The 26,016-nt window shown below is 41.7% G+C and overlaps 1 protein-coding gene across 1 annotated transcript in view; it reads right to left on the bottom strand.

Moving 5' to 3' along the window:
* PDGFRB (platelet derived growth factor receptor beta) overlaps positions 1 to 23,168 on the bottom strand; it is a 48,826-nt gene extending 25,658 nt beyond the window's left edge. The window contains exons 1-10 of the mRNA XM_056852283.1: positions 23,111 to 23,168; positions 18,952 to 19,236; positions 16,374 to 16,640; positions 13,658 to 13,800; positions 11,274 to 11,448; positions 10,576 to 10,768; positions 8,946 to 9,061; positions 6,681 to 6,807; positions 5,050 to 5,255; positions 2,118 to 2,212 (exon numbers count right to left, since the gene is read on the bottom strand). Of these exons, the coding sequence (XP_056708261.1) occupies positions 2,118 to 2,212; positions 5,050 to 5,255; positions 6,681 to 6,807; positions 8,946 to 9,061; positions 10,576 to 10,768; positions 11,274 to 11,448; positions 13,658 to 13,800; positions 16,374 to 16,640; positions 18,952 to 19,236; positions 23,111 to 23,162 (1,659 nt within the window). The 5' untranslated portion in view covers positions 23,163 to 23,168. The remainder of the gene's footprint in view (positions 1 to 2,117; positions 2,213 to 5,049; positions 5,256 to 6,680; positions 6,808 to 8,945; positions 9,062 to 10,575; positions 10,769 to 11,273; positions 11,449 to 13,657; positions 13,801 to 16,373; positions 16,641 to 18,951; positions 19,237 to 23,110) is intronic.
* Positions 23,169 to 26,016: the final 2,848 nt, after the last annotated feature.

The raw sequence follows: 26,016 nt of genomic DNA, 5'->3' as shown, positions 1-26,016 counted from the left end.
CAGATGCCGCCTTCGGCAGAAGAGTACTGCAGAGCATTTTACAGGATGTCTGAACCCTCCCGGGCCGGGACAGCTCTTGTATGTCCCACTCTGAAGATGCCCTTGTCCCTCTGAGCGAGAACGAGCCTTGACTACTTACCATGAAGGCTTCTTCTGCTCAGAGGGACGAGGGCATCTTGCCCGCTCAGACGTCAAAAATAAATGGACTAGGTCGATCTGACGATAATTCCTGTCTTCTTCCTTCATTGTAAATACTTGGCATATTTTGCAGAATAGCAACAACACACTTTAGTGGTTAATACTTGTACATAGTTACTTTGTTTCAGTCCAACTATACCTCTCTTCGGCTCTGCGAGTATTTAACTGAGGAGAAGAGGGGCGTTTACCTAGAGGACAGGAAGTTTGATTTAGTCCTGCCTCCCGAAGCAAGGGGAAAAGGAAACACCCACTCTGGAGATGCCCTCGTCCCTCTGAGCAGAAGAAGCCTTCAAGGTAAGTAGCCAAGGCTCGATTTGGGGATGCAGCCTGTACATTATGGGGTTTGGGGAATGGAGAGATGTCAGCGGGGTACAATGCCGTAGCGTCCACTCTCTAAAGCTGTCATTTCCTCCAGGGGAGCTGATCTATGTAGCCTGGAGAAAAGTTGCAGTTCTGGGAAATCTCCAGGCCTCTCCTGGAGGCTGACTACCCTAACACATATTCTTGCTCTTCTTTTATCCAGGATGGTTGGTGACTCCGTATGAGGAATCCCTAAATGAAGACAGACTGATATTTAAAATAAGCATAGGCAACTGCACAACTATGCATACAAGTCCTGTAGAAATCAGTGGAGCTTGAGTAAGCTAAGCAGTCTTAGGCTGTTGCCTATACATTATATTTCTCCACAGTGGAATAGCAATTTGAAGTTGGTAATTATGTTAACTTTCATACTATCTAAATAGAAGTACTTCCATTTTTGAAAAGTTTCATTTTTTCCCTCCTCAAACCTCAGGTTCTTGCTGACTTGCGGTTTTGTTTAAGTTGGCAAATTGTGAGTGTTGGTGAAATGGTTTTATAGTATCTGGAAAAGCTGTTGCATGTTTTAAAATTATTTTCCTACTAGCTTTGGTGAGAAGCTGAGCTCCCACAGTCCTCTGGACATGAGCTTTCATATGAATCACCCTTGATTTGTATTCCAGACTTCCCTTAAAGGCTTTTAACTAATGACTGGCATATTGACAGATCACGCTAAGCTGAACTTCACTCATCTCTTAGTGTTCTTGCAGTTCTGAGCCCTCCAGTTGAACATGCAGCAGGTCAAAAGTTAAGGCTGCATCCTTTGCTTATGCAAATGGCTGCTAAGGACACTCAGGGTCAAATTAGGTGAGATGCTGGAAGGTCTGTTATTGGCAGTGCAATCCTGAGCGAATTATACCTTTTAAAATCCATTAAAGGCTAAGAAAGGTATAACTGTTTAGGATTGCACTGTGGGTTTCCCAAGAATTTTGTTTGACAGTAGCAGCCACACTATAGGAGAGGTTTAACTCTTTCTCCATTCTATGTTGTTTCCAGGTTTTTTTGGGGGATGTACTATTTGTCCAACTGAGGACAATATGCAGGGAACATACAGGCAACAGGTCCAGAACAGACCAAACAGCAGATGAGAAAAATGGCACAGGGAAGAAGCAGAAGAAATGGTTTTTATACCCTACGTTTCTCGAGCTTTAAGGAATCTCAAAGTGGCTTACAATTGCCTTCCCTTCCTCTCCCCACAACAGGCACCTAGTGAGGTAGGTGGGGCAGAGGGAGTTTGGAGAGAACTGTGATTAGCCTGAGGTCACCCAGCAGGCTTCATATGTAGGAGTGGGGAATCAAACCCGGTTCTCCAGATTAGAGTCCACTGCTCCTAAGCATTATGCCATGCTGGGGAAAGAATTAACCCCTCCACTACTGTGCCCCAAAATGGAACCCTCCCACTCCGCCACTGTTTACCAACAAAAAGGTCCTGGAGATAAATCCCATGACCTCCCAGCATTTTGTTGGATTTGATCTGGGCTCTACACTGGTTTACGAGTACGGAACACAGTTCTCCACACTTCTTTCACTTAGTCACACAAGCGAGGCAAACTTGTTCTTACTTTTCTCCATAAGACAATGAGGATCACCAGGAAAAGAACCATGATCACCAGCAAGCCCAAGATGACTGAGATGATGATTACTTTAAAGGGCAAGTCTGAAACAGTAAACACAGGCAGAATTATCAAACATCTGGATTGGGAATATAAAAGGAATCCTGCAGAATACTCAAAAGTACATTGCATTCATTTATATTTGCCTTTTAGGATTTTTAAAAAAATCCACAGAGACCTTCAAAAGGGCTTTACATCAAGAAAGGATGTATAAAACAAAACACAACAATTTTGCAGTGCAACATCTGTAGTCATCTTGTATTTACGTACTTCATTTATAGTCTGCCTTTCTCATTAAGACTCAAGGCAGATTACAAAGTTTTTAAAAAATGTAATATAACAGTATACTATATGCAACAAACAATTCAATAAAACTGGATTATAAAATTGGAAAACGATGCAATAAAAACAATATAACGTACAATAAACAATGCAATGAAACAGTCCAAAAACTAAAATCCTCGATAAGAATGCCTTCCTGAACAATTTATAAAAGAAAAGCTCCCTTACTCCTCTTTATATTAGATTGGGATTTCCCAATAAATTAATCTAGTGAGAGGAACTGTACGCCACTTAGAATTTCTAAAACTAAATTAAAACCTCAATCCTTTTATTCATATGATGCTGAAATGTGGGTTGAACAACAATGGGCTGAGATTGTGTGTGCAGACGAGTGGTCATGTGACTGATCCACTATTACATGTCCAGTCTCCCATTTCTCAAAGCAGGCGGCCATTTGCCTTACTTTTGGTCATCCTTTGCTATGATGTAATATAGTTATGAGCATTAAAAAACAAAGATATTGGATGCAACATGAATCAAGCACATGACTTTTTTCATGCCCGCTATCTTAAAATATTAGTGCCCATATTACATTCCAGCCTTCTATTAAAGTTCTATGAAGCAACTATGAGAAAAAATTAACTACAGAAAAGGTAAATGAAGATCCAATAATAATAATTACTGGCTTTGTCTGAAACATAATTATAATGGCAGCATTTCAGAATTAATAGTCTCTATCTGTAAACATTTTGTTGTACTAGAGAATTCCTGGAGAAATACAATAGGAGAAAAACTCAGGGATTATATGGATTCTCAGGTGGGCTGGTTCCACCTGCAGTTCCACGTTTGCTAACAAGACAACACAGTACTTTTCTTCTGTCTCCCTCTCAAGCATGGAAATAGTAACACTTTACAACCTAGTAGTAAAATGTTACAGGTTGCTTTGCTGCCCCCTGTGGGTTCTGTTGACAGAAGGAACAAATAATCGGGTGCCCTTAGCTTTTCTTAAGCCTCTTCATGTTTTTGGGTAGTAGGAAAATAACTAAAGAGTGGAGATGGTAAAACATATAGCAGGTTTGTTGGCTGATACTGACTATTGGCTGGCTGAGACAAATTAGGTCTATTAGTTCTACAGCTTCTTAATGGGACCTTCTTTTGGAGCTCTGTAATTTTGTTTTCTGAATATTGTCGAAGGCTTTCACGGTCAGAGTTCATTGGTTCTTGTAGGTTATCCGGGCTGTGTAACCGTGGTCTTGGAATTTTCTTTCCTGACGTTTCGCCAGCAACTGTGGCAGGCATCTTCAGAGTAGTAACACTGAAGGACAGTGTCTCTCAGTGTCAAGGGTGTAGGAAGAGTAATATATAGTCAGAAAGGGGTTGGGTTTGAGCTGAGTATTGTCCTGCAAAAGTATTGTCCTGTAAGTATCAAGATAATGTGCTAATGAGGGTCTGGTATGTTAATATGGAACCATTGTATCCTGAAGTGATCTGTTAATGTGTGTAATCCAAAACTAATCTGTATGGCTATTGTTGAATGTTGTCTTTGTCTGGAGGTTTTTCAGGGCAGGAAGCCAAGCCTTATTCATTCTTAAACTCTCCTCTTTTCTGTTAAAGTTGTGCTGATGTTTATGAATTTCAATGGCTTCTCTGTGCAATCTGACAAAATAGTTGGTAGAATTGTCCAGTCTTTCAGTGTCTTGGAATAAGACCCTGTGTCCTGTTTGTGTCAGTCCATGTTCAGCCACTGCTGATTTCTCAGGTTGGCCAAGTCTGCAGTATCTTTCATGTTCTTTTATCCTTGTTTGTATGTGTAGGTTATCCGGGCTGTGTAACCGTGGTCTTGGAATTTTCTTTTAAAAGGATAAAAGAACATGAAAGATACTGCAGACTTGGCCAACCTGAGAAATCAGCAGTGGCTGAACATGGACTGACACAAACAGGACACAGGGTCTTATTCCAAGACACTGAAAGACTGGACAATTCTACCAACTATTTTGTCAGATTGCACAGAGAAGCCATTGAAATTCATAAACATCAGCACAACTTTAACAGAAAAGAGGAGAGTTTAAGAATGAATAAGGCTTGGCTTCCTGCCCTGAAAAACCTCCAGACAAAGACAACATTCAACAATAGCCATACAGATTAGTTTTGGATTACACACATTAACAGATCACTTCAGGATACAATGGTTCCATATTAACATACCAGACCCTCATTAGGACATTATCTTGATACTTACAGGACAATACTTTTGCAGGACAATACTCAGCTCAAACCCAACCCCTTTCTGACTATATATTACTCTTCCTACACCCTTGACACTGAGAGACACTGTCCTTCAGTGTTACTACTCTGAAGATGCCTGCCACAGTTGCTGGCGAAACGTCAGGAAAGAAAATTTGTTTTCTGAGTTGATGCCATTAACTACTACGGGACCTTCTGCTTTAATTAGTTAACTTAAAATCTACCCTTTATTACTGGAATATTAGATTAGATATACTTTACATTTTGCAGACACAAAGCTGTTCCCAGAATTCCAAAGGAGGCTACAAAGACAGTTAAACACAGAAGTATTTAAAATATGTGCTGTGAGACTCACTGTATGGGACCAGGGTGATGTTCTGAGCATGTGTGCCCAAGGCATTTTGAGCAACACAACTTATAAAGACTGGCTCATCTACTCTGTGGAAATGCAATTTGCTTGTCACAGTGTAAATCTTCAGGTCATCTTGGTATGTGAAATTTGTCTGCAGATCCATCTCTCCAGAGACATTCCCCAGAATTCTGGTTGCTTCCCCATTACACCTTATGTGGAAGGGAGAAATCAGTGGAAGTTAAACTGATGGTTTAAGTGTTATGTTCAAATGTGTTTCTTGTGAACTGAATAAACATGCAAAAACAATTTCTCACAATCACAAACCATGATTCTATAAGCCACAAACAAAAATCTTCCCAAAATGAGTCAAGCAAGGGCCAAACTACCCATGACAATACGATTCGAAGTCTCAGCATTTTATTTGGCTTCCAAAAGGCGCTGTGGCAGTGGGGCCCCCCAGCACTTGGGAAAGAATTTTTTAAAAATTATTTTCCCCTCACCATTTCTCTGTCTGAAAATGGGTACCTAACTTTTCCCCCACAAGGCAACCATTTTCAATTAGGAAAAGAGTGCAAAGGGAAGAGTTAATATATCTTTCTTCAGTGCCCAAACCCTCATTTAGATCATCCCCCCCCACCCCCATGGCTGCTTTTTAGGGCCAGATAACAGTTCAGTTGTTCCTGCATTGAGTAGTTTGGAATCTTCATGCTTTATTTCTAAGTATTCAACAGAAACAGTCCAATGGTATTTTGCAGAAGATAGTCTGATATTACAAACAACCTGTGCTACAACAATTCTATATTCAAAAGTTAATTCTCGACACTATTTTAATCAGAATTATATAATATTGCTACTAGCAGTGATGGGAAGGGGGAGAGAAATGTATCTGCCTTACTTTGCAATTAGAAAGGCAGGCCTCTTAAAGTAATGATAGATGACTAATGGCATGTGGGCCAAATCTGTCTTTCCAAAGGATGCCAGATTTATCAGTTGTTGAGTGTACTAGTGATGGGGAAGAAGAGAGGATAGCTGAACACGGCAGCACAGAATAAGACTGGAGTCCAGCAGCATCTTAAAGGCTAATAAAATTTATTCCAGCATAAGCTTTTATGAGTGTTACAGGTGGGGCTACCAACCTCCAGATGGGGCCTGGAGTTCTCTGGAATTACAACTGATCTCCAGACTACAGCGATCAGTTCCCATCAAGAAAATTGCAGCTTCAGAGGGTGGATTCTATGGCATCAAATCCCTGGTAAGCTCCTCCCCCCCAAACTCTGTGCTTCCTAGGTTCCACCCCCAAATCTCCAGGAATTTCCCAAACCAGACTTTGCAACCCCTCATCACAGCTCACTGAGCAGGAGAGATAAAACACAGGCCAACAAGAAGGCAGGATTCCAAACAAGATGGGTTAAAATAACTAATCCCATCATGTGAAGGCTTAAAAAAATAGTTTCTGAACTGACAAGCTAAAAGATAATTTCATGGTGAATGAGGGAAAGCTTTAAAAAATCCTATGTTATCAGGTGATAATGAAGTCATCCCATGGTGGCATAACTCCTGACATGCCATCCGTTTACATTCCAAATTCTACACACAAAGGCACTGAACATGTGCTATGAAAGTTATCGCCTCACCATTTGGCATTATTACAGATATACCAGACAACTTCTGGCAGGGGCATTCCTTCTGTGATGCACGTCACTGTTTGCTCCCCACTGGTAGAGTTGATGTTTTCTATGAGGTCAATCACCTTAGCTGAGACTGGTGGTTATATGGGACAAAAACATACAAGTTAACTGGTTAAAAAACAGGAAGGAGCAGGTAAAAATAAACAGTTTGAGCAACAAAGGGGAATCATAATGGGTGGGCTTCCCCCACTGGTATCATTTTATTTATTTACAACATTTTATACCATCTTTCACTTGTGTATTTAATGAATTCATAATTAAACTAGAGGTGGACTTGTAGATGACCCTGAATTATTCAGCATGGTGAAATCCCAAAACAGACAATCAGCGGAATGCCCGCACTGGGCTTAGGAGGCAACCCAGTGGCATTGCCTTTTGTCTTTTCTGAACTATGGAAACTATACAGGTTTTTTGGCAAGTGATAGAGAGTCCCCCCCAGAAGTGACATCATTGCACAGGGGATACTGATTGCTGCCTCTGAACCCGCCTCCCTAAACCTCCCGCTGGTTCCAGTATCTTATGTTACTGGGTCTACATTTGCTGGAAAAAAATGTGGTACGTCACAGTAGAAAACCCACAAAGAGTGACAGCTCAGTGTAATGCAGCTATGAAAAAGGCAAATTCAGTGCTAGGAATTATTATGAAAGGGATTCTGAGTTCAATCCTGACGGAAGTCCATTTCAGGTAGCCAGCTCAAGGTTGACTCAGCCTTCCATCCTTCTGAGGTTGGTAAAATGAGTCCCCTGCTGGCTGGGGGTAAGATGTAGATGTAGGTGTAGATGACTGGGGAAGGCAATGGCAAACCACCTGGTAAACATAGTCTGCCTAGTAAATGTCATGATGTTACATCACTCCAGGGTCAATAATGACAAGGGCTTATACAGGAAACTACCTTTACCTTTAAACCTGCCATGCACTGTACTGGAGTGCTGGCTCCTGTAATGAAGAAAACTTCATGTCCTATGTTTTAACCATGTCCCAATTTTCTTTGTGATCAGTGTATCCTGGGCTACATACAAACCCCATTTCAGCTTCTGGGAACATGGAAATACCTTAACAAATATGAAGCATACCTACTAATTCAATATGAATGAACAGGAGTACAAATATCCTGTTTTCAGAAGTATCTAGCAATCACAGTGTTGGACTTCACACACCAAATTTCAGGGCGTAATTTCATCAGGAAGGAACATTTCCATGTCCCACTGATTTAGAATATTATCCCACCCATTTAGAATATTATTCACTAGCGGTTACCCTATATCAAGTGGATATTCAGAGCTGGAGAAGGTACACAAAAGGAAAACAGGCAGGAAAATCCTGAGGTCCCACTGTGCTGGTTTACATTAATATCACATTAATTTAATGCAGTTAGGATCTTATGCTCTCCCCACAGCAAAGTAGAAAAAAAGTTATACTATTTTAAAGTAGAGATAATATATCAGTACTGGCAGTTAATCCCAGAGTCTCCATGACAACACACAGTCACAGTGTTGCCCGCCAATGAGGTCTCCACATTAGCCATGTACAGAAACCCAACAATGCACAAAAACTACAGAACAAACCAATGATACCACCTTGCCCAGCAGGTAGACCAAACACAACCTGACAGCCACAAAATAACACAAAGAAGGGAACATACACGTGGGACCCAAGAACTCCCCAACAGAAGATTTCAAGTTCTGCTAAAAAACACAGTGTCCTTTGAAAGTGAATGTGTGGACTGTCAGGAAGAGAGAAGGGGAGTGATAATGGAAGCTGGACAGCTGCACATTCACAAGGAATAGACCTCAAAGCCTTCTGGTAGCTCAGTGGGGAAGAGCATGGAGATGGAAAGTAGGACATGAAGATCTGAGTAACATCAAGGGAAATGTTGAAAAGACTATAGAAAAGCAAAACTCACCTTCAGAATACCTGCCCAGGCACAATCATGTCAGAAGCAAAAAAAAAAAAAAAAAAGGTAGATCACAGGTGAAGTTAAAGTGCTTATTCATATACACATTCTACCTATGCCAGGTCAAGTTTAATTACACTTAGCCCATGTCCTGGTCTATTTGCATGTAGTATTAGCTTATTGAATGATACATGCAAAGGGCTCAGCACAAATGCTAAGTATATGTGCTGCTAATGCTACACAAGGCTAAATACAGATAAGCTCTTCTTCTGTGCAAGACAGATTTTGCAAAAACCAAACCAAAAAGATGTGCTCACCATTAATCTGTAAATAGAAGGACATCTCCTGCGAATCATCTTCATTGAATGCTCGAATAGTGTATAAGCCTCCCTCACTCTGTTTCACCCTTATGAGGGATAGGGAAGTCTGATACCTGCAGGACAGAGAACCTTACAATAGTTAAGAGGTTGGACAAGGAGGCTAGTACTAGTACAGAACCTGCCACATTCAACAGGACACTGAGAGCTGAACTACAAGTTATGTGAGAAAAGCTGGACCAAATTTCTTGATGAAATTTTTTAAAGCAGCTGCAACAAACATATTTTGATTGAGCTGTTAGCATGGGGGAAGGGATTTGTTTAACCCTTTTTGCTGCACTGCCAATAGAAATTAGCCCCCTAATTGCCATCAGCCCCAACAGTTGGAAAAGTCAGATACAATACAGGTGCCAGACTTTTTCCTTATCAGATCGAACAGTACCTTGAAAGTCTGTCCGTTGATTCTATTGGGAAAACATCATGGAGGAAAAGATTACCACCACCCCTACCACCCTGCAACATGGCCCCAATCCAAGGAAATACACATTACTTTAGAAACACACTCCTTATATTATACTCGCTTGGTACTCCTAGTTTGCTGGAGCCTTCTACACATGTCTACATGAACACATAATGTGCACTGGCCACAATTCAATTATCCATGATTCAGTTATGTCATGTAGCAGAACAGGTGTCTGGGAAAGGCAGCTCTGACACTGTCGGCCACCTGATAGTCTCAGGGCCTTACAAACATTACACGGTGGAGGGGGAAAATGCAAGGGCAAAGTAAAAGACAGTCAGGCCCTAAGGGGAAGGTCTAGATTCACTCCCAAACTGGTGATCAGTGTAGCCAAAGCTGGTTGTGCCAATCATCTCATAAGGCTGCATATATAGACCCAATAAAACAAAAGGATCTACATGTCTAACCTCAGGTGCATTATTGTGCATGCAAGGAGATACAATTTAGCAAGGAGATCAATGCACCGAAGCATGCTAGTGCTTCCCCACACAGATGAATAGCTGGATTGGAGTGAATGCATATCCCAGTCTGTGGGGGGAAAGTGTATTCTTTACTCCCAGCTATCTGGGAACTCTGAGGAGCCTGAAGCCATTCTGTCAAACTGGTGCTTGAGATGGGCTCTAAGTGAATTAGTGACCCTGTGATTTCAACTTTTAATATTTAAAACCTGGACTCTGTATTACATATGTCCGGCTCAACTTTCTATATCCCAGCTGAGCTCTTTAGCAAAATACACCTAGTTGTGAAGCCTGGTACTTAATAGACCCCTTTTCTTTCTACGTTTCACTTTCTCAGTTTTTCCCTGTCACCATGCACCAAATTCAGATTTTTGCTTGCTGTACGTTCCAAGTAATGATGCTGCTATTTCAGCCTAGCAACCATGCAGAAACTGCAAAGGAGTTGATATGTGGAACTAGTAAAAGAGCTTTCTCATGAACAGCTCTCTAGTATCCAACAGACTAGAGTTGCCTTTGTCCTCTGCTCCAAGGGGGCAGGGGGAATGAATTGCTTAATGTTGAAACTACAAGTTGAAATGACTGGATGGTAGAGAACCCAGAAGTTGATTTAAAATCGACTGTGCTAGAGCATCTCTGACAGTAAGCCGCTTACCTAGTTTCTGACAAATTCCTAGTGCTGATAGCAAACCCGCTGTTGCCCTCTAAAATCAGGGGCTGATTATTCCAGAGCCACATGATGGTGGGGACTGGATAGGCTTCAATCTGCACGTGGAAAGTGCAACTTTTATGCTGCTCAGCAAACACAGTGTCATTCAGAATAGTGAGGAAGCTCACAAATCCATGCTCTGTATAAGAAAGGAAGGAATGGAAACGTTACACTGAAGCAGGACTCCCCCTGGGATCCCCATCCCTTCCTTTTGGGAGGGCAGGGAAATGTTTGAGTTGTATGGATGCTGATGAGAGACATAAAAGAAGAGTGCAACAGGGATCTGATTCTGCAGTGAGCCATTTTAGTAATATGATGTATGGGCCTACCTCTGTCAAGGAAATGTTCCAATTTAGGAGAACTATGAACTGGATTTCTGAATGTTAAGATAATACTCCCACCCCCTTAAAATGTCCTTTTGAGACTGCCATGAGACACTCTACATGGTGAAGGTGCCCATAAAATAAGAGAAGCTCAAAACTAGGTTTATAACAGCAGGTTACCAATCAACTAACATTAAAACAAAATACCAGAATAGCTGGCCCTGTTGGATTCAATACCCTGAAAAGCAGGTAGCATAACTATAGCTTGGTATTTTAAGAAGCCTTTGTCAAGAGACGAACTGAAGTTTTTGACAAACGCACCAATCACTTTGATAAAGATTTCTTTTGTTTCTTTTCCCCCATGGTAGGTTTCAGTGGCTTCACAGATATACAGCCCTTCATCTTCTAACTCTGCATTGTGAATTGTTAGGATGGAGATAGTAGAATGGCTGATCCCAGGCAAAATGTCTGTCACTGGATGTACCACCTTGCCCACCTGCAAAGGAAAGTCAGCAGAATATACCAAGTATGAGTAGTATTGAACAGCACAGAATACCCCCACCCCAGTGTATTAAGTCTGTTAATCTCATCTATATATTTGTGACCAATATCCATTTTCAAATATTTAAAGACAAATTACATTAAAATACTTATAGGAATCATTCAGGGAAAAACATTTTACTTGTCTACTATTCATCCCCTACCAGCTCCTCCTCAGCCATTATTTGGATGAATCTGTCCTCAAACAAAGCAGCATACCAGATAGTAGAAAGTCATCAAGAGAAAGCTTTCTGTCAGTGGGGCTGAAATATTTGAGATGACTCTCGTGTTCTGTTCCCCCACCCCCATTCTTCGGTTCCATCAACAGAATTCCTTTTTCCCTTGACATATATTTGCTGACAACACAGCTTTCTCAGTATTTATAAAGCATTTCCATCATTCTAATGCAACATTTGCAAACACAAAAGTGAATTGCAGAAGGACACCCATGATAAGAATCACAAACTTAAACCATTTTGGTTACTGTTGAAAGGGAAGGAAACATCCCTGTTTTGACAGGAATTTGGAACTTCACGAGTTGATTGATTAATCAATTTGTTCATTTTTTCATCCTACCTAGGTGCTCAGAGATACAGTCTCATTATTTGTTGCTTCTTTCTTCCTTAAATTAAGATATTGGGGCAACTTATATTCCTGCGGAATTATAGATGAAATCTTATTCTTCCAAAATCATCACTAATGAATGGGAATCTCTGTTGTACGGATATACAAACCATCTTACTACGTGAAGCTAACAGTCTGTATAGTTCAATACCTTGTTTCCAAGTTCAATATCTTGTTTCTGGGTTCTTTAGAGGAGGATTATAGGTGCACAAAAGTCTTCTAGAGGAATCCTGTCCTGGCAGACCACTTCAGGGTTTTGGTATTTAGAGAGGCTATATGTTAAACTAAGCAGGGTCAGCCCTGGTTAATACTTGGATGGGAGACCACCAAGGAAAACCTGGGTTGCTACGCAGAGGCAGGCAATAGTAAACTACCTGTGTTAGTCCCTTGCCTTTAAAACCCTACAGGGTCAGCATAAATCAACTGAGACTTGATGATACTTTCCACCACTACTCAAACTGTTGTTCAGAAGAACATGGAAGGATCCTGGATACCTTGAGCCTGTAGGATGCTTTCCCGAGAGACAGATTCCAAGGTAGACTGGTTCCTGCCTTTTGGATGACAACCATTGTTTGCTCAAACCCTTTTAAAAAAAGGTGAGACACTGAGTAAAGAAGAGGGGTGAGCTAGTTAAAGCCTTCTGTACATCCTTCCCAGTTTTTTTGCTGGCAAAGCTTTCTTGCATGCCTTCCTTTCACAAGGCAGTGTGGGATTAGATAGTCACTTAGACAGATAGATAATCACTTACATTAGATTGTCACTTTGGTACCTTTCTCAAATTGGCCAAAAGAAGAATCTTAGTTCACCAATTGCAGGGGAAATAAACAGACCTGTTCCAGAGGGAGACTGGCTAATCTCCTGCTAGTGGTTGGCAATGTTAGTGCTGGTTTGCTGATTCAAGTTTATTAGACTGGCACCTTGAAGTAACTATGGATGGGGAGAGGTAACCAAACCAGACATTGTTGCCCCACTGGGCCCAAGGCCTGGGGTGGGACCACTCCTGGTGTTGGGCACTTGTTGAGTGGCATTGAGTCAGTATCTCTGAACTCATTTTGCTGTGCAGTCTGTGATAATTGTGGCGAAGCCAAGAAGCCATACCTAAATGCTATGGAACCCTCTGGGTGGCCTCTTAGGCAAGCCACACTAAAAGAACAGGAATGAGTTAATTAGATGCAATTTAGATTTTAATAAACCCTAGTTCCACTCATACAAAGTATCACACATCTTTCTTTTTGGGTATGGGGACAAATAAAAAATATCAAATAATGGCAGAATGGTTATATATTGGCATCTGAGCATGGTCACTAAAAACACAGGAGCACGCAGCACACACAGCTGCGCTGTCTGTCTGACAATGCATCTACATTTGCATCTATGGCCCAGTATTTGCTCTCAGACAGTTGCAACTGAGATCACAACTAAATGCCCCCACATGTACAGACAGTAGTGCTTCATAGTCCATCATACTTGCTGTGTCAAGATAATGAGAAGAGAACAACAAAAACATACGAACAAGCCATAAACCCTACACGTTTGCTTACCATCTGACCAGGATATCTCCAAGTGTAATCTATCAATTCAATGTTTTTCACTGCACACATTACAGTGATATTTTCACCCTGCTTCACTATGGTCTGTACAGCACTGATAGAAACATTGATGATGAAGGCTGAAGAGGCAGGCACTGAAGGGGAGAAAAACTCAGATTAACATGGAAGGAATCCAAGCAACAGCCCCTAAAGGAAGACCAACTCACGAAACTAAAAATTAGTCCAGGCAGTGCACCAAATTCAATATACAATATACTGCTCATTTCACAGTGAGGGAGTTGTCTGATATTTCCACTGCACAGGAGTTCAATTTTCAGCGAATGAGAAGTTGAGTTTTTTCAGGTCTGGGTTCTGAAATGTTAGAGTCTAGATTCACTCCTGCAATGGTTGCAGCGACTGTTTACCCTTCTTCTGTTTATGTCAAAATGAATGTGTTTCATTTTGAATGAACAATCTTGCTTTTTCAATGGAAACATAGATCTGATTCTTTTTTTCTGAAGAAGGCCTCAATGAAAACAAACAAACAAGTGGCAAAGGCATGGCCTTTTCATTGTGAAACAAGTTCCTAGTGAAATAGAGGGCTTGGCAGGGAAACCGGGCATTCGGGTCATCTTGAGCTGGGTCTGTGCTCTCTCCAAATATTAAGTTGTAAACAACACTCTGTTGTTTATATCAGGAAGGGCCCCATATTATTGGAGCCAAATTCTAAAATTGGGAGAATTTGCCAAAATTTGGTTAGAGAATCTCTAATTAAAGAGTGATTGCTGTTTCTTAGATTGGTAAAAGAGTATATCTAGCCAGGAAAAATAAAGAGGTTGTTAGTAATTGTTTCCTGAACTGAGGCAGTAGATTATGAACATTTCCTTATTTAATTATAATCAGATGACCAGTTATAGTTGTTTATGGAGAAACTGAGGTCCATCAGGGTTTCCAACATTCTCCTATTTTTGGTCTGAACCTTCTAGAAGAAGCAATTTGCCTCCATAATGACAAACAGACTTCCGTGGTTAGGAGAAAATTCTAACATGACATTGCCAAAGCAGAATGCATACCAGATTTTGGAGGATAGAAATTCCCTGCAGGTGCCTAGTGCTGAATCTTCAACTGTTCTTTGACTATTTGGTCTGCCTTCACACTCCACACATCTGAATGGCAAGGAGGCAACAATATCCTCTTGGACCCAGACTAAAATTTCTGCTTATGCAAGGCACTTCTATTAGTGGAACAGAATGTTCCTGCGGGGCCAGCCCAAGGGCTTGTCATGCCCTATGACCCCTGCACGCCCACCCTCAGCCTGGCTTAGAGCTCACTTGGCCCACGATGCTGATCATTATAGTGGAAGATAAGGGGGGGAATGCATCTGAACTCAGAAGTGAGGCTACTTCTGGGTGACACTCTAGGAGTCTGACAAATTCTATGGTAAAGACCATAGAGATATGGCGAGTTCTTGGGTTTGGGTGCAATCTCTCCCCCCTTGTCATGGCAAGCTGTACAGCTTTGTCGTCCAAGTGAGACCCAGCTACCTGCTTGGCTAGCCAGCCAGGGTGCACCCACAGCCACTGGCCAGCCTGGGAACTGGGATGGTGGTGCCTGGGCCATGATAGTGCTACAGGACTGTGTGCTTTTGGTGCCTCTGGTGTACCCGCCATCAGTTCATTTCTGTAATTGCTTGAGGATACCAAGGGAATCAGCCACCCCTGAATTTCTCCCACCACCACCACTGAAGCCCACTGATCTTTCCAAAATGCTGGTCCTGGGGAACAGGGGGCCTGCAAGCAAATTGGGGGTCTGCAGCAGGAAGAGGGAATAGGTGGAAAGTATCCCACCCCTTCCATTAAGGGGAAAATTTAGTCTGGCTCCAACTGCATGACTGAGGCTTTAGTCTTTGAGTTCCATACATTTTCTTGCCACCACTTTGCTGACACAAATGCATGCATAATCGAGGCAAAGCCCCAAAGTAGAGGGTGGGGTGACCGCGAGGAAACAGCCATGCGTAAATGGCCTATGTCTGGTCACCTAAATCGCCCTATTAGATGGATCCCTTGGAAAAAAACCAAAGGACTGAATAAACAAAAGTAGCACCCCTTGGTTAGGAAAAATAGTGGCCCAATAACACTTTACTCTTATGATCCAGGCTAAGCAAGTCAGTATCGCATACACAGGGCTATTTATGACGCCAAAGAAGAACACCCTCACCCAATCGTCAATTCATATTTTTGATATACATGCTGGGGGAAGGGACAGCTAATTATCCTCATATCAATATACCAACACCACCTCTGAGTGCTAATGGGGAAAGTATGGGATCCTGAAAGGGGTTATCATGGTAACTAAGAGTGGGTGTTATATAGCACTGCTGCGGTTCCCAAAATGACACTGGAGGTGGGCAATGAATTGCCATTATGATTTTGCACATATAAAAAGGATCCTAAAGTAAGAAGAAAATAGAGTAACCAGCTGATAATGTTCATACGGTTTTTTTGAATTACCAAAAAGGGAAATATTCCACAATTTGATGCAATAAGCCTCCTCTTTTAAATGATGAAAAACAGATTTTTTTTCCCCTGCTGATATTTGCCTGTGAGTTGAACATGCTTGACAATCACAGTTTTGGAACTGTGACAAGGGAACTCGAGTGTTTGAATTGAACCTGTCAAAATGTGAAGTTCTCGTATATACTTGCAGGAGCAAACTGGTTAAAGCTCACCTTGGATCCTGTAGACATAGTATGCTTCCGAGTCAATTTCTTGGTCATCCACTGTTGCCCTGCAGACAAAGGTCTTGTCTTCAAAGTACCCCTTAAAGCCTTGCTTATTGTTATAAGTGGCAACAATTGGGTCCTCGGTCCTCCTTTCATAAAGGGTCACTGAAGTGTTGGGATCTGTCACACGGCAGGGAATAATGTCCTCTGTATGGCCTGTGCTGAAAACAAACATGTCCTCTGGACTGCTAGGAAGGAAGGGCAAAGATGGGTCTGTGAGAGCAAAAGGACACAGAGAAACCAGTTAGTTGTGAAATAGCAAGAATGAGATCCAGTAGCAAGGGTAAAAAAAAATCTTCCACTTCTGATGTAGGGTATCTATAAAAATAGCTGCAAACCATCTATATTTTTCCCCAAATTATTTTAGTTATGGCCTAGTTGCAGATAAAATGAAATCTAAACAGGGTGAAAGGGGCCAGGTACAAATTGGTACACAATACCAGCATAAGGTTTAGTCATATGGACTAATAGCTATGCTGGTCCTTTGGTGCCTAAGCTGTGGGAAGGGTGGTTTTGTCCCCTACCCCTTCCGCACTGCAACCCCTGACACACTTGGCTATTAAGCCACATTGTCCTGTTAACAGGAATCTATTTTTCCAGGGCTGAAAAGGGGATATGTGACCATCACCACATTCTACTAATTGACTGCTGGATCCAACCTATAGTAACATTTTCTCTATGACCTAGACAAAGTGCGGCAGAATACTCTCTCTCTTTTGGAGTTATAATCCCAACAATATATTACAGTGAATATATTATATAGTCCTTTTCAGATGTTACACCCATGCATAATGGGGGCATGCTATAATAATGGCAGCATGCCCATTCTGTAATCCTTCTGGTACACACAGTCATTGTGTTGTGTTAACAGAAGCAACACATGTATTAACCATGTGTGTGCAATCTCCATATATGTGAACCTGAACCTGAATACAGGTTGCCCCTTTTTCACACAACATGGCAGATAGTAGATACTCCCGTTATGTGTGTTCGTAGGCTTCTAATATGTATGATTGTAACAATAAAAAACTCCTTTTATAGCAATAACGAAGTCACATTTTTATCTTTATTTATGATGGGGCACCATCAAGAGATTGTATAAATTTGTCCCATAAAGCCAGTGCCTGGCAACTGTAGTTAAATAGTTAGAAGCTGTAACAGGATCCTGAATAGACAGACCTGTGCTGAGTTGGTTGAGTAGGCTGAGGTCTTGGAGGGCACTGAGTTTCCCCACATTTGATGGGGTTCAGCTGACACTCCGTTACTAGCCTAAAGGTTATACTGGATCCAGCACTGTTGCTGGAGAAACAAGTTAACTCAGCATCACAAAATCCTTCCAGCAGAACAAAATTAATTTAGCCTGGAAACTGACTTCCCTTTTCGACCAGGCTGATCTTGCCACGTGGATCCATACCACAGTAACCTTGAGGTTAGACTATTGTAATGTACTCTACATGGGCCTGTCCTTGAAGACAATCTAAAAACTCTAGCTGTTACAGAATGCTGCACCTTGATACTTATCGGGAGCTAGATGGAGTATGCATATTACATTTGCTCTACAGTTGCTCCAATTGTACCAATTAGTTTCTGGGTTCAGTTCAAGGGATTGACCATCACCTACAAAGCTCTTCATGGCTTGGGACCCCAATATCTAAACTTCCTCTCCCAATGTACCCTATTGCAACTGCTGAGTTCACTGGAACAAAGTCTTCTGAATGTGCCATCCCACAAATGGGTAAGGTTAGCAGCTGCCTGTATCTGAACATTCTCTGTTGTAGCTCCCACTTTGTGGAATGTAGGGTTGCCAGTTGTGGGTTGGGAAATACCTGGAGATTTTGGAGGAGCCTGAAGAGGGTGGGGTTTGGGGAGGTAAGGGACTTCAATGCCATAGAGCCCAATTGCCAAAGCAGCCATTTTCTCCAGGTGAACTGATCTCTATCAGCTAGAGATCAGTTGTAACAGTGAGAGATCTCCAGCCATCACCTGGAGGTTGGCAACCTTAGTGGAATGGCCTCTGAATGTGTGAAATGGAATTGTTCAGGACAGGAGGGCATTTTTATAAAGGAAATAGGACTGTAGTAAAATGTCATTGTTCAGGAGTGTGCTTTCACAAAGGGGCAAGGGACTGTAATTTATGTCACTGTTCATTGTATGCATTAACTTGTTTGCACTGCATTGTTTTCTAATTTTTGTTATCCAGGTTTTGCATTTCTTGTATGTCATGCCATCTGTTGTTTTTATTTAATTATTTTCTAGGTTTGTAATCCGATCTCATTACACTGTATGTTATATGTCTTATACTGTTCCGGACACATTATTTTAAATTTTGTTACCCACCTTGAGTCTCAGCTAGAAAGGTGGATTATAAAATGCATTAAATGAATGAATGAATGTATTATTCAAACTCTCAAAGTCTGGATCACCTAGCCAGCTATTTTCATTCAACATCGTTATTCTAAATTCTCCAACCTAAACACAAACTACAAAAAAGGAAAAGAAAAGAATGCAGGGTGGGCACCAGTACCTGGTACAAAGATGTAGATAGCTTTCCCCTCTGTTTGCCCTTGTCTGGGAGTTTGATTGTAGGCACAAGAATACTCTCCTGTGTTGATGCCAGTCACATTCCAGAGTGTGAGGGTGCTAACAAAAATGGCACCTTTATTCTCCAGCACAGCATCAATGTTATGTTTATCTTTTTTCCAGATTATCTCATTCTGTCCTGAGCATGTCAGGGAAAAATTTCTTGAAAGAGTGAGGATGACTTCAGGGTCACTGGGGTAGATCTCCAAAGAGCTGATGTCTGACAATCCTTGAGGAAATTATTTGTAAAAGCAAGTTATGAGAGAGGCACAAAACACACATAAATTACAAATATCAATGATGGAATGTACACTGATGCATGCAGGAGATGAAAGGAAAGCAACCATGTTTTATGTATACTGTATTACTGTTAACACTTTAACAGCTGTAAAAGGTAAAGAATGGGACTTTCTGCTAGAAATTTATTTTGATGATCTCATACCTCATTTTCCCTCAAGAAATGTGGGGGAAACAAAATATAATTTACAGCATATCATTATGGCATAAACAGATACTTTAATTCTATTGTTTATATTAGTTGATGAAAGGAGAAAAACAAATCTCATAGGCACAAGAAATGCTGTACTTGACAAGATTATCTGGTAGTTTTTCAGTTTTTAAGGTATAAAATCTTAAAATACTGATGTATTAAATTCTGATATCAAATATGGATGGTTCTTTGAAAATATTATGCAGATATCTGATTTCAGATATCTCAGTCAGAATTTGTGGGAAGGAAACACAGGGGTTCATACTTTCTCATTTATGATTACATGATATAAACAGTAAATGAGCAAAGGGGCAACTGAACGGCCATCATTCCCATTTCTTTCTGGAACTGAACTTCTGCTGAATGTTTGAGTAAAAGGTGGGAGACTAAAAAATAAAAACCAACCTTTTCCCACAGGAGTGAGTCTGAAACATCACTTTTCTGAATCACACACTTTAAAAGCCAGATAGTCTGCTGTTGCACAGACCTATGTGATTAGACTAGCGGGTTGGAGAGACCTACAAGGGATAGGGATTTAACAAGAATCTCACAAGAAAAATAAAAATAAAATTGCCAGGATACCTTTAGGAAATGATAGGGAAATGCAGTGCATTCCTGAGCCAGCCTGGCACAGTGGTTAAGAGCAGTGGTTTGGAGTGGTGGAGTCTGATCTGGAGAACCGGGTTTGATTCCCCACTCCTTCACATGAGCAGTTGAGGCTAATCTGGTGAACCGGGCTGGTTTCCCTGCTCCTACACATGAAGCAAGCTGGGTGACCTTGGGCTAGTCACAGTTCTCTCAGCCCCACCTACCTCACAGGGTGTCTGTTGTGGGGAGGGGAAGGGAAGGTGATTGTAAGCCGGTTTGATTCTGCCTTAAGTGGTAGAGAAAGTCGGCATATAAAAACCAACTCTTCTTCTTCTACTTCCTACGTGCCTGTCACAGTTGCCATCAAGGTCAGCATTGACCACTCTGATCAGCAGCAGTTCTCCAGGGTCTCAGGTCCGTTTCTCTCACATTACCTATTACCTGATCCTCTTAAAAGGAGATGCTGGGGATTGAAAGTCAGCACACAAGGACAACACCCTGCCACTAAGCCATGGCTCTACCCCTGGCTTAACTGTTCTGCTCATTTCAGGCACTGTGTTGGCCACAGGAATAGAAAGCACCACCGCTTTTAGCCAGCCAGTTGCTTCTCCTTTCATAGCACAATGAAGAATGAGAGCAATTTGGGAAGCCAAAATGCTTTAGTTTAGAAATTGACTCTGTAGTTTGGCATTACAAAGACTGGAAAACTCCTGCAGGCTGCTACTCCACTTAAGTTTTGCCAACTCCAGGACCTCAAAGCTCATTCAGCTGAGGTTCCAACTGCACTACTGAATAAAAAACCAAGATTTGTCTGTGCATGTTTTTTTTTTTAAAAAAAATACCCTGGTTTGCTTTCAAAATAGTCCCCCCCCCCCCCCGACACACATCTAAACAGAATTTGTACTTGTCTGGAAAATGTTTTCCACAAACACAAAAGCAACAAGATGTACAGGACATTTGCAAAATAACATGATGAAAAGCTATAATTATTGAGGGAACTAAACAGGATACTGAGAGTTAATAATTCAGCTCTTTAAATATTAAAGGTTGGGATTGGGCATTCTGGAAACAGCCCTGGGCCCTGCTTTAAGGTCTTAAATAAACTGGAGGTGCTTTGTGTTGATTTACTTGGTGTGAAAACACTACATATTTACAGGTCCACAGCCTGAAGGATATCCGAGAGGCCCATAGTACAGCTGCCAGAAATCTCTAATCTATATATCAAAACATACATATTAAAGAAAATCTATGCAACAAAACCCACCAGGGTGAACAAATGGCCCAGTTGCCATGTCTTATGCCCTGCTGTGTGCTTGAGAACCCTCCCCAATCCAGGCTTTTGGCAGTCCTAGAAGAGCAGCAAATATGGTTGCCAGGTCTCTCCTCACAACCAGCAGGAGGTTTAGGGAGGCGGCTTTGGGGGTGGCAATCAATGGCATCTACATGATGATTATGGTTGCCAACCTCCAGGTGGTGGCTGGAGAACTCCCGCTATTACAACTGATCTCCAGGTGACAGAGATCAGTTCCCCTGAAGAAAATGGCTGCTTTGGCAACTGGACTCTACGGTATTGAAGTCCTTCCCCTCTCCAAACCCCTCCCTCCTCAGGCTCCACCCCAAAATTCTCCAGGTATTTCCCAACCTGGAGCTGGCAACCCTAGTGACAATGTCACTTCCGGTTTATGCAGAAGTTCCAGTATAGCACCAAGGTGGGTGGGGGGGATGAACGCTCTAGCACTCATTAAAAAGCTCTGTGGTTTCCATGAAGTTTTTTTCTTGCAAATGCTTAGAGCGTTCCCCCAGTGCAATGCTGGAACTTCTGCATAAACCAGAAGGCACATCATTGCGTCGATGCCGCCAATTGCTCCCCCTCCCTTCCTGTGGCCTGCTTCCACCCACTGGCCACCTGAGAGTTGGTGGGCAGCTGAAGCAACTGACAGGCAATTGCCCGCCATAACCAGGGAATTGGGGAACTCTAGCAGCAAAGCAGGAGCCAAGCTGGGAGATAGTTTTTAAGAAGGTGCATGTGGTTTGACAGAGGCTTTGTTTTTCATGAAGTATACAGCAGTTGCTAGGCTGATCTCATCAGATCTAGAAGCTAAGCTGGGTTGGCCCTGGTTAGTACTTGGCTGGGAGATGACCAAGGGAGTCCAGGATTACTACACATAGGCAGGCAATGGCAACCTCCCTTCTTCATCCTTTGCTTTGAAAACCTTATGGGGTCACCATAAGTCAGCTGCAACTTGACGGCATGTTATCAATGTCTCCATATCAAGCTGCTGTTAAAGACCTACTGAAAAATAAGAAACCCAACTGTACCAACTTTCTTTTGTCCCACCGCTGCTTCAGGTAAAATGAGCACTGCAGGTTTCCGAAACAATCAATAAACCTGCAGGACTTGCTTACCAGAGGCAAGTAATGTGATGACTGTAAAGACCATGAGCAGCAACCTCTGCCTTCAACACTCTGGAAAAAAGGGGATCATTTGGTTTAGATCCAGAGCGGCATGAGGCTCATTCCACTTACAAATTGGGGTATTTTAGCTTTCCCCTTCTGGGTGCTGCTCTTTGTGGTTTCCAAAAAGCTACCTCCAAAAGTTAGAATCACTACAGAATAGAACTCCATGTGGTATGAAGGACTACCATGAAAAGACAAAATTGGCCCCCTCCACTATGTGCATGGTCATGCTCAGCACACCAGAGTGGATTTCTCTGGATCCAAGCCTCAGTTCTCAATCCAAATTGAGTCCTCATGGATTGCCACAAACAGCTAGTGGGCTGCATATAGTTTCGTAGACAACAAATTATGCAGGAAACAGGACTGCAGTATAGAAAAAATATTAAATATATGAAATATTGGTGCCTATGCACTTATTTCAGATAAAGTGATTGAGTGGATATCATTATCTCAGCATAAGAATTAGCCCATCTGTGCCTCCTCTTTTCAGCCACACTGTGCACTGAGTAATTCACAGATACACTTGCATTATTTCCCACCCACCCCCATATTCCACTTATTTACTTACCTGTGATGAACAGGAGTGTGAAAAAGACCAGCTTCAAAGGACCATATAGCATGATGGGAGTCCGTCTTACAGCAGGTAGTGCTCTGTTAAAAAGCAAACTGTTGTGAGTAGGAAATCATAGAGAACCTGGGCTCCTTGGAAAAAAGGGATACATATGTGACACATAAATAAGTACATGAGTAAAGTAAATAAAGCACATTATTCTTTAAGTCATCTTATTTCTTTAGATTCAGCTGCTGCCAGTCCCTTTCTCAGCCTCAGATATGGGAATGACCCATATGACCAAAGCATTAGTGAACAGCCAGTATAAAACCAATCAATATAATGAGGTAGATATCATGGTTTTAAAAAGAGACACAGAAGTGTTCTGGTGATAGATGGGGTGACAAGATAGTGTCACAGTGGCTACCCAGAATAGTCGTATCAAATACTAAATATTTCTGTGGCTGCAATGCTGACCATGAATCTGGAAAATTGTGTCAGATTTTCCAGTGTGCAGTTTGATGCACTGTGAAGGCCTGAGAAACTGGAGAGATTCTAGTGGGGTGCCAGTACCAAAAAAATGACAGCAACCAAAAGAGGGCAGTGAGTAACATGGCATTTGACAGCTCTACAATCCTGCTTCTGAAAAACTATTCCCTGCTTACTTACAAAATAAGGGCTATTAATAACGCTACTACAGATGTCAGTGTGGTGTAGTGGTATAGTGGTTAAGTGTGGTGGACTCTAACCTGGAGAACCAGATTTGATTCCCCACTCCCCCACATGAAGCCAGTTGGGTGACCTTGTGCTAGTCACTGTTCTCTGAACTGTCTCAACTCCACCTACCTCACAAGGTGCCTGTTGTGGAGAGAGGAAGGGAAGGTGATTTTAAGCCGGTGTGATTCTCCTTAAAAAGGTAGAGGAAGTCGGCATATAAAAATCAACTCTTCTTCTAATAAATAAATCAAACTTTGTTAAAAATAGGTTTAATCAGGGACAAACCTTCCAGAAATCATTTGCACAAACCATCTTGGAACGTACTCCAGCATCTAATGGCTAACATCAGACACCAGTGATGCAATGGAAGTCTCACATGGGTTCTTGCTCTTAGCAAATCCACCCAGTCTCTCTCACCCAAGATTTGTCTGTTTTCCAGTGTTATAATTAAAAGCACCCAAAGAGTATCTTAGTGTACAGTCCTATGCAAAATTACTCGTCTGGCCACTGATTTCAACAAGCTTAAATTAGAATAACTCTAAAATGTCAGTATAAACTGTTCAAAGTGCTCCTTTCTTTCCTTATTATATCTCTTTCAAATTCTCTCTTTCTGTTAGTGATAGGCAAGGACCTAGAATGGTTATTGGCAAACAGCCAATAACCATTGCAACTGTCTAGAGAAGTTTTTGAAATTGTGGCTAAACTGTCAGTTAGACCAAACTAGGTGCGGCAATTAACATAGAACTCCTGCAACCACTCACCTCACACTTCTTTGGGTGAGTGGCTACAGATATGTAAGAAGCAAGCATGCACATATCCCCTTAGCTATTAAAATCGGATCCCCTACTCTTTCTATGTGAAGGGGGGGGGGGGTAAAAATAGGAATTCTACTGTCAAATCTAGTTTATCACCAAGGGAAGACGTTCTCTACCTATAGGATGGAAAGATCCCAGTCATTCAGCATTATTGCTTTCATGGAGCTTCTGCTCATGTCCTTTTAACATGAACTGCTGCTATGTTTTCTTCATAGTGACAAAAGGGAGTCTAACAGGAGAAATGTGATTGCTGAGCAATTTTCCATTTCATCGTCCAAAGTAAGCAGAAATTCACTCAAACCCTTCCACTGGCTCTCCAAAATATTGCAAAATGCAGTAATAATAACCTTGAACGGTATCCAGCGTCATGGAAACTAAATCCAAAACAATCAGCTCTGCAGAATGGCATATCAAGCTCCATTATTTCTCTCATACATCAGACTGATGTAATGGCATGAAAGGGGTTCTGAAGAAACGCAAGAATCTGCAGCTGGCAAAGGCCGCTAAACCTTCATCCCGGGGGTTGGGTGGGCCACAAATCTACAGTTCTGCTTCCGCACCAAGACCTGTTTCCTTCTTGGGAGAAAGTGACTGAATGAAGGCTTTGGATTTAGACTACAACGACACGAACAGAGGAATCTTCAGGGTCTGTTCCTTAGTTATGCTCCCTTGAACTCTTATGAAAATCAAAGCAGAATATCTTTTGGAAATATTATAATGGCTATCGATGTAGGGCTTAGGGTTAAGCAAATGGGGTATTTTAATTTAATGGAAATGTATTTTGTGTTGCTGGTGTCATATGTTTTTGTTACCCACTGGGACAAACACACAAACAAACATTCTCTTGTCACTAAATAACCCCAGCTTGTTCTCCTCACTCCCACATTTGTGATAACATTTTTTGTCAGGGATTGTTTCAAGGGATATACACTACCTGGCCCTTCGTTCACTCCCTAGTAGCAATGATTTTCAACTGAGTTTCAGCCCACCTTCCAGTTTTTTCCTGGCTCCACTCGTTGTCGTTTTTCAAGCCTGCTTTGGTATGATCTTGCCTGAAAGACTGTATTGAAAGCAAGTTTGAGAGAAGTATGGAAGGGAAGGTGCAAATTTCCACATCTGCTTGCTCACATCTGGTGCCATTTCCCACCCCACATTTCATTTCCCCCATCAACCTCCAGCAGGATTTTTGCCATTTTTAAAAAAAAATCAGTAGTAGGTATACAGTTATAGTGTTACAACACTACAGTGATATACACATTACAAATATTTTTAAAACATATATCAAAAAGCCCACCAGTGACAAGGTGGAGAACTGGCAAGTGTGAAGGCAAACAGAGAAAATATTTGTTGCTGCTCAGCTACATGGGGATTGAAATACTTTTCATCCAAACG

This window comes from Euleptes europaea, chromosome 1 (genome assembly GCF_029931775.1).
Source record: "Euleptes europaea isolate rEulEur1 chromosome 1, rEulEur1.hap1, whole genome shotgun sequence".
Lineage (NCBI taxonomy): Eukaryota > Metazoa > Chordata > Lepidosauria > Squamata > Sphaerodactylidae > Euleptes > Euleptes europaea.
The sequence above is the reverse complement of the archived record's forward strand: the minus strand, read 5'-3'. Positions and strand labels throughout refer to the sequence as shown.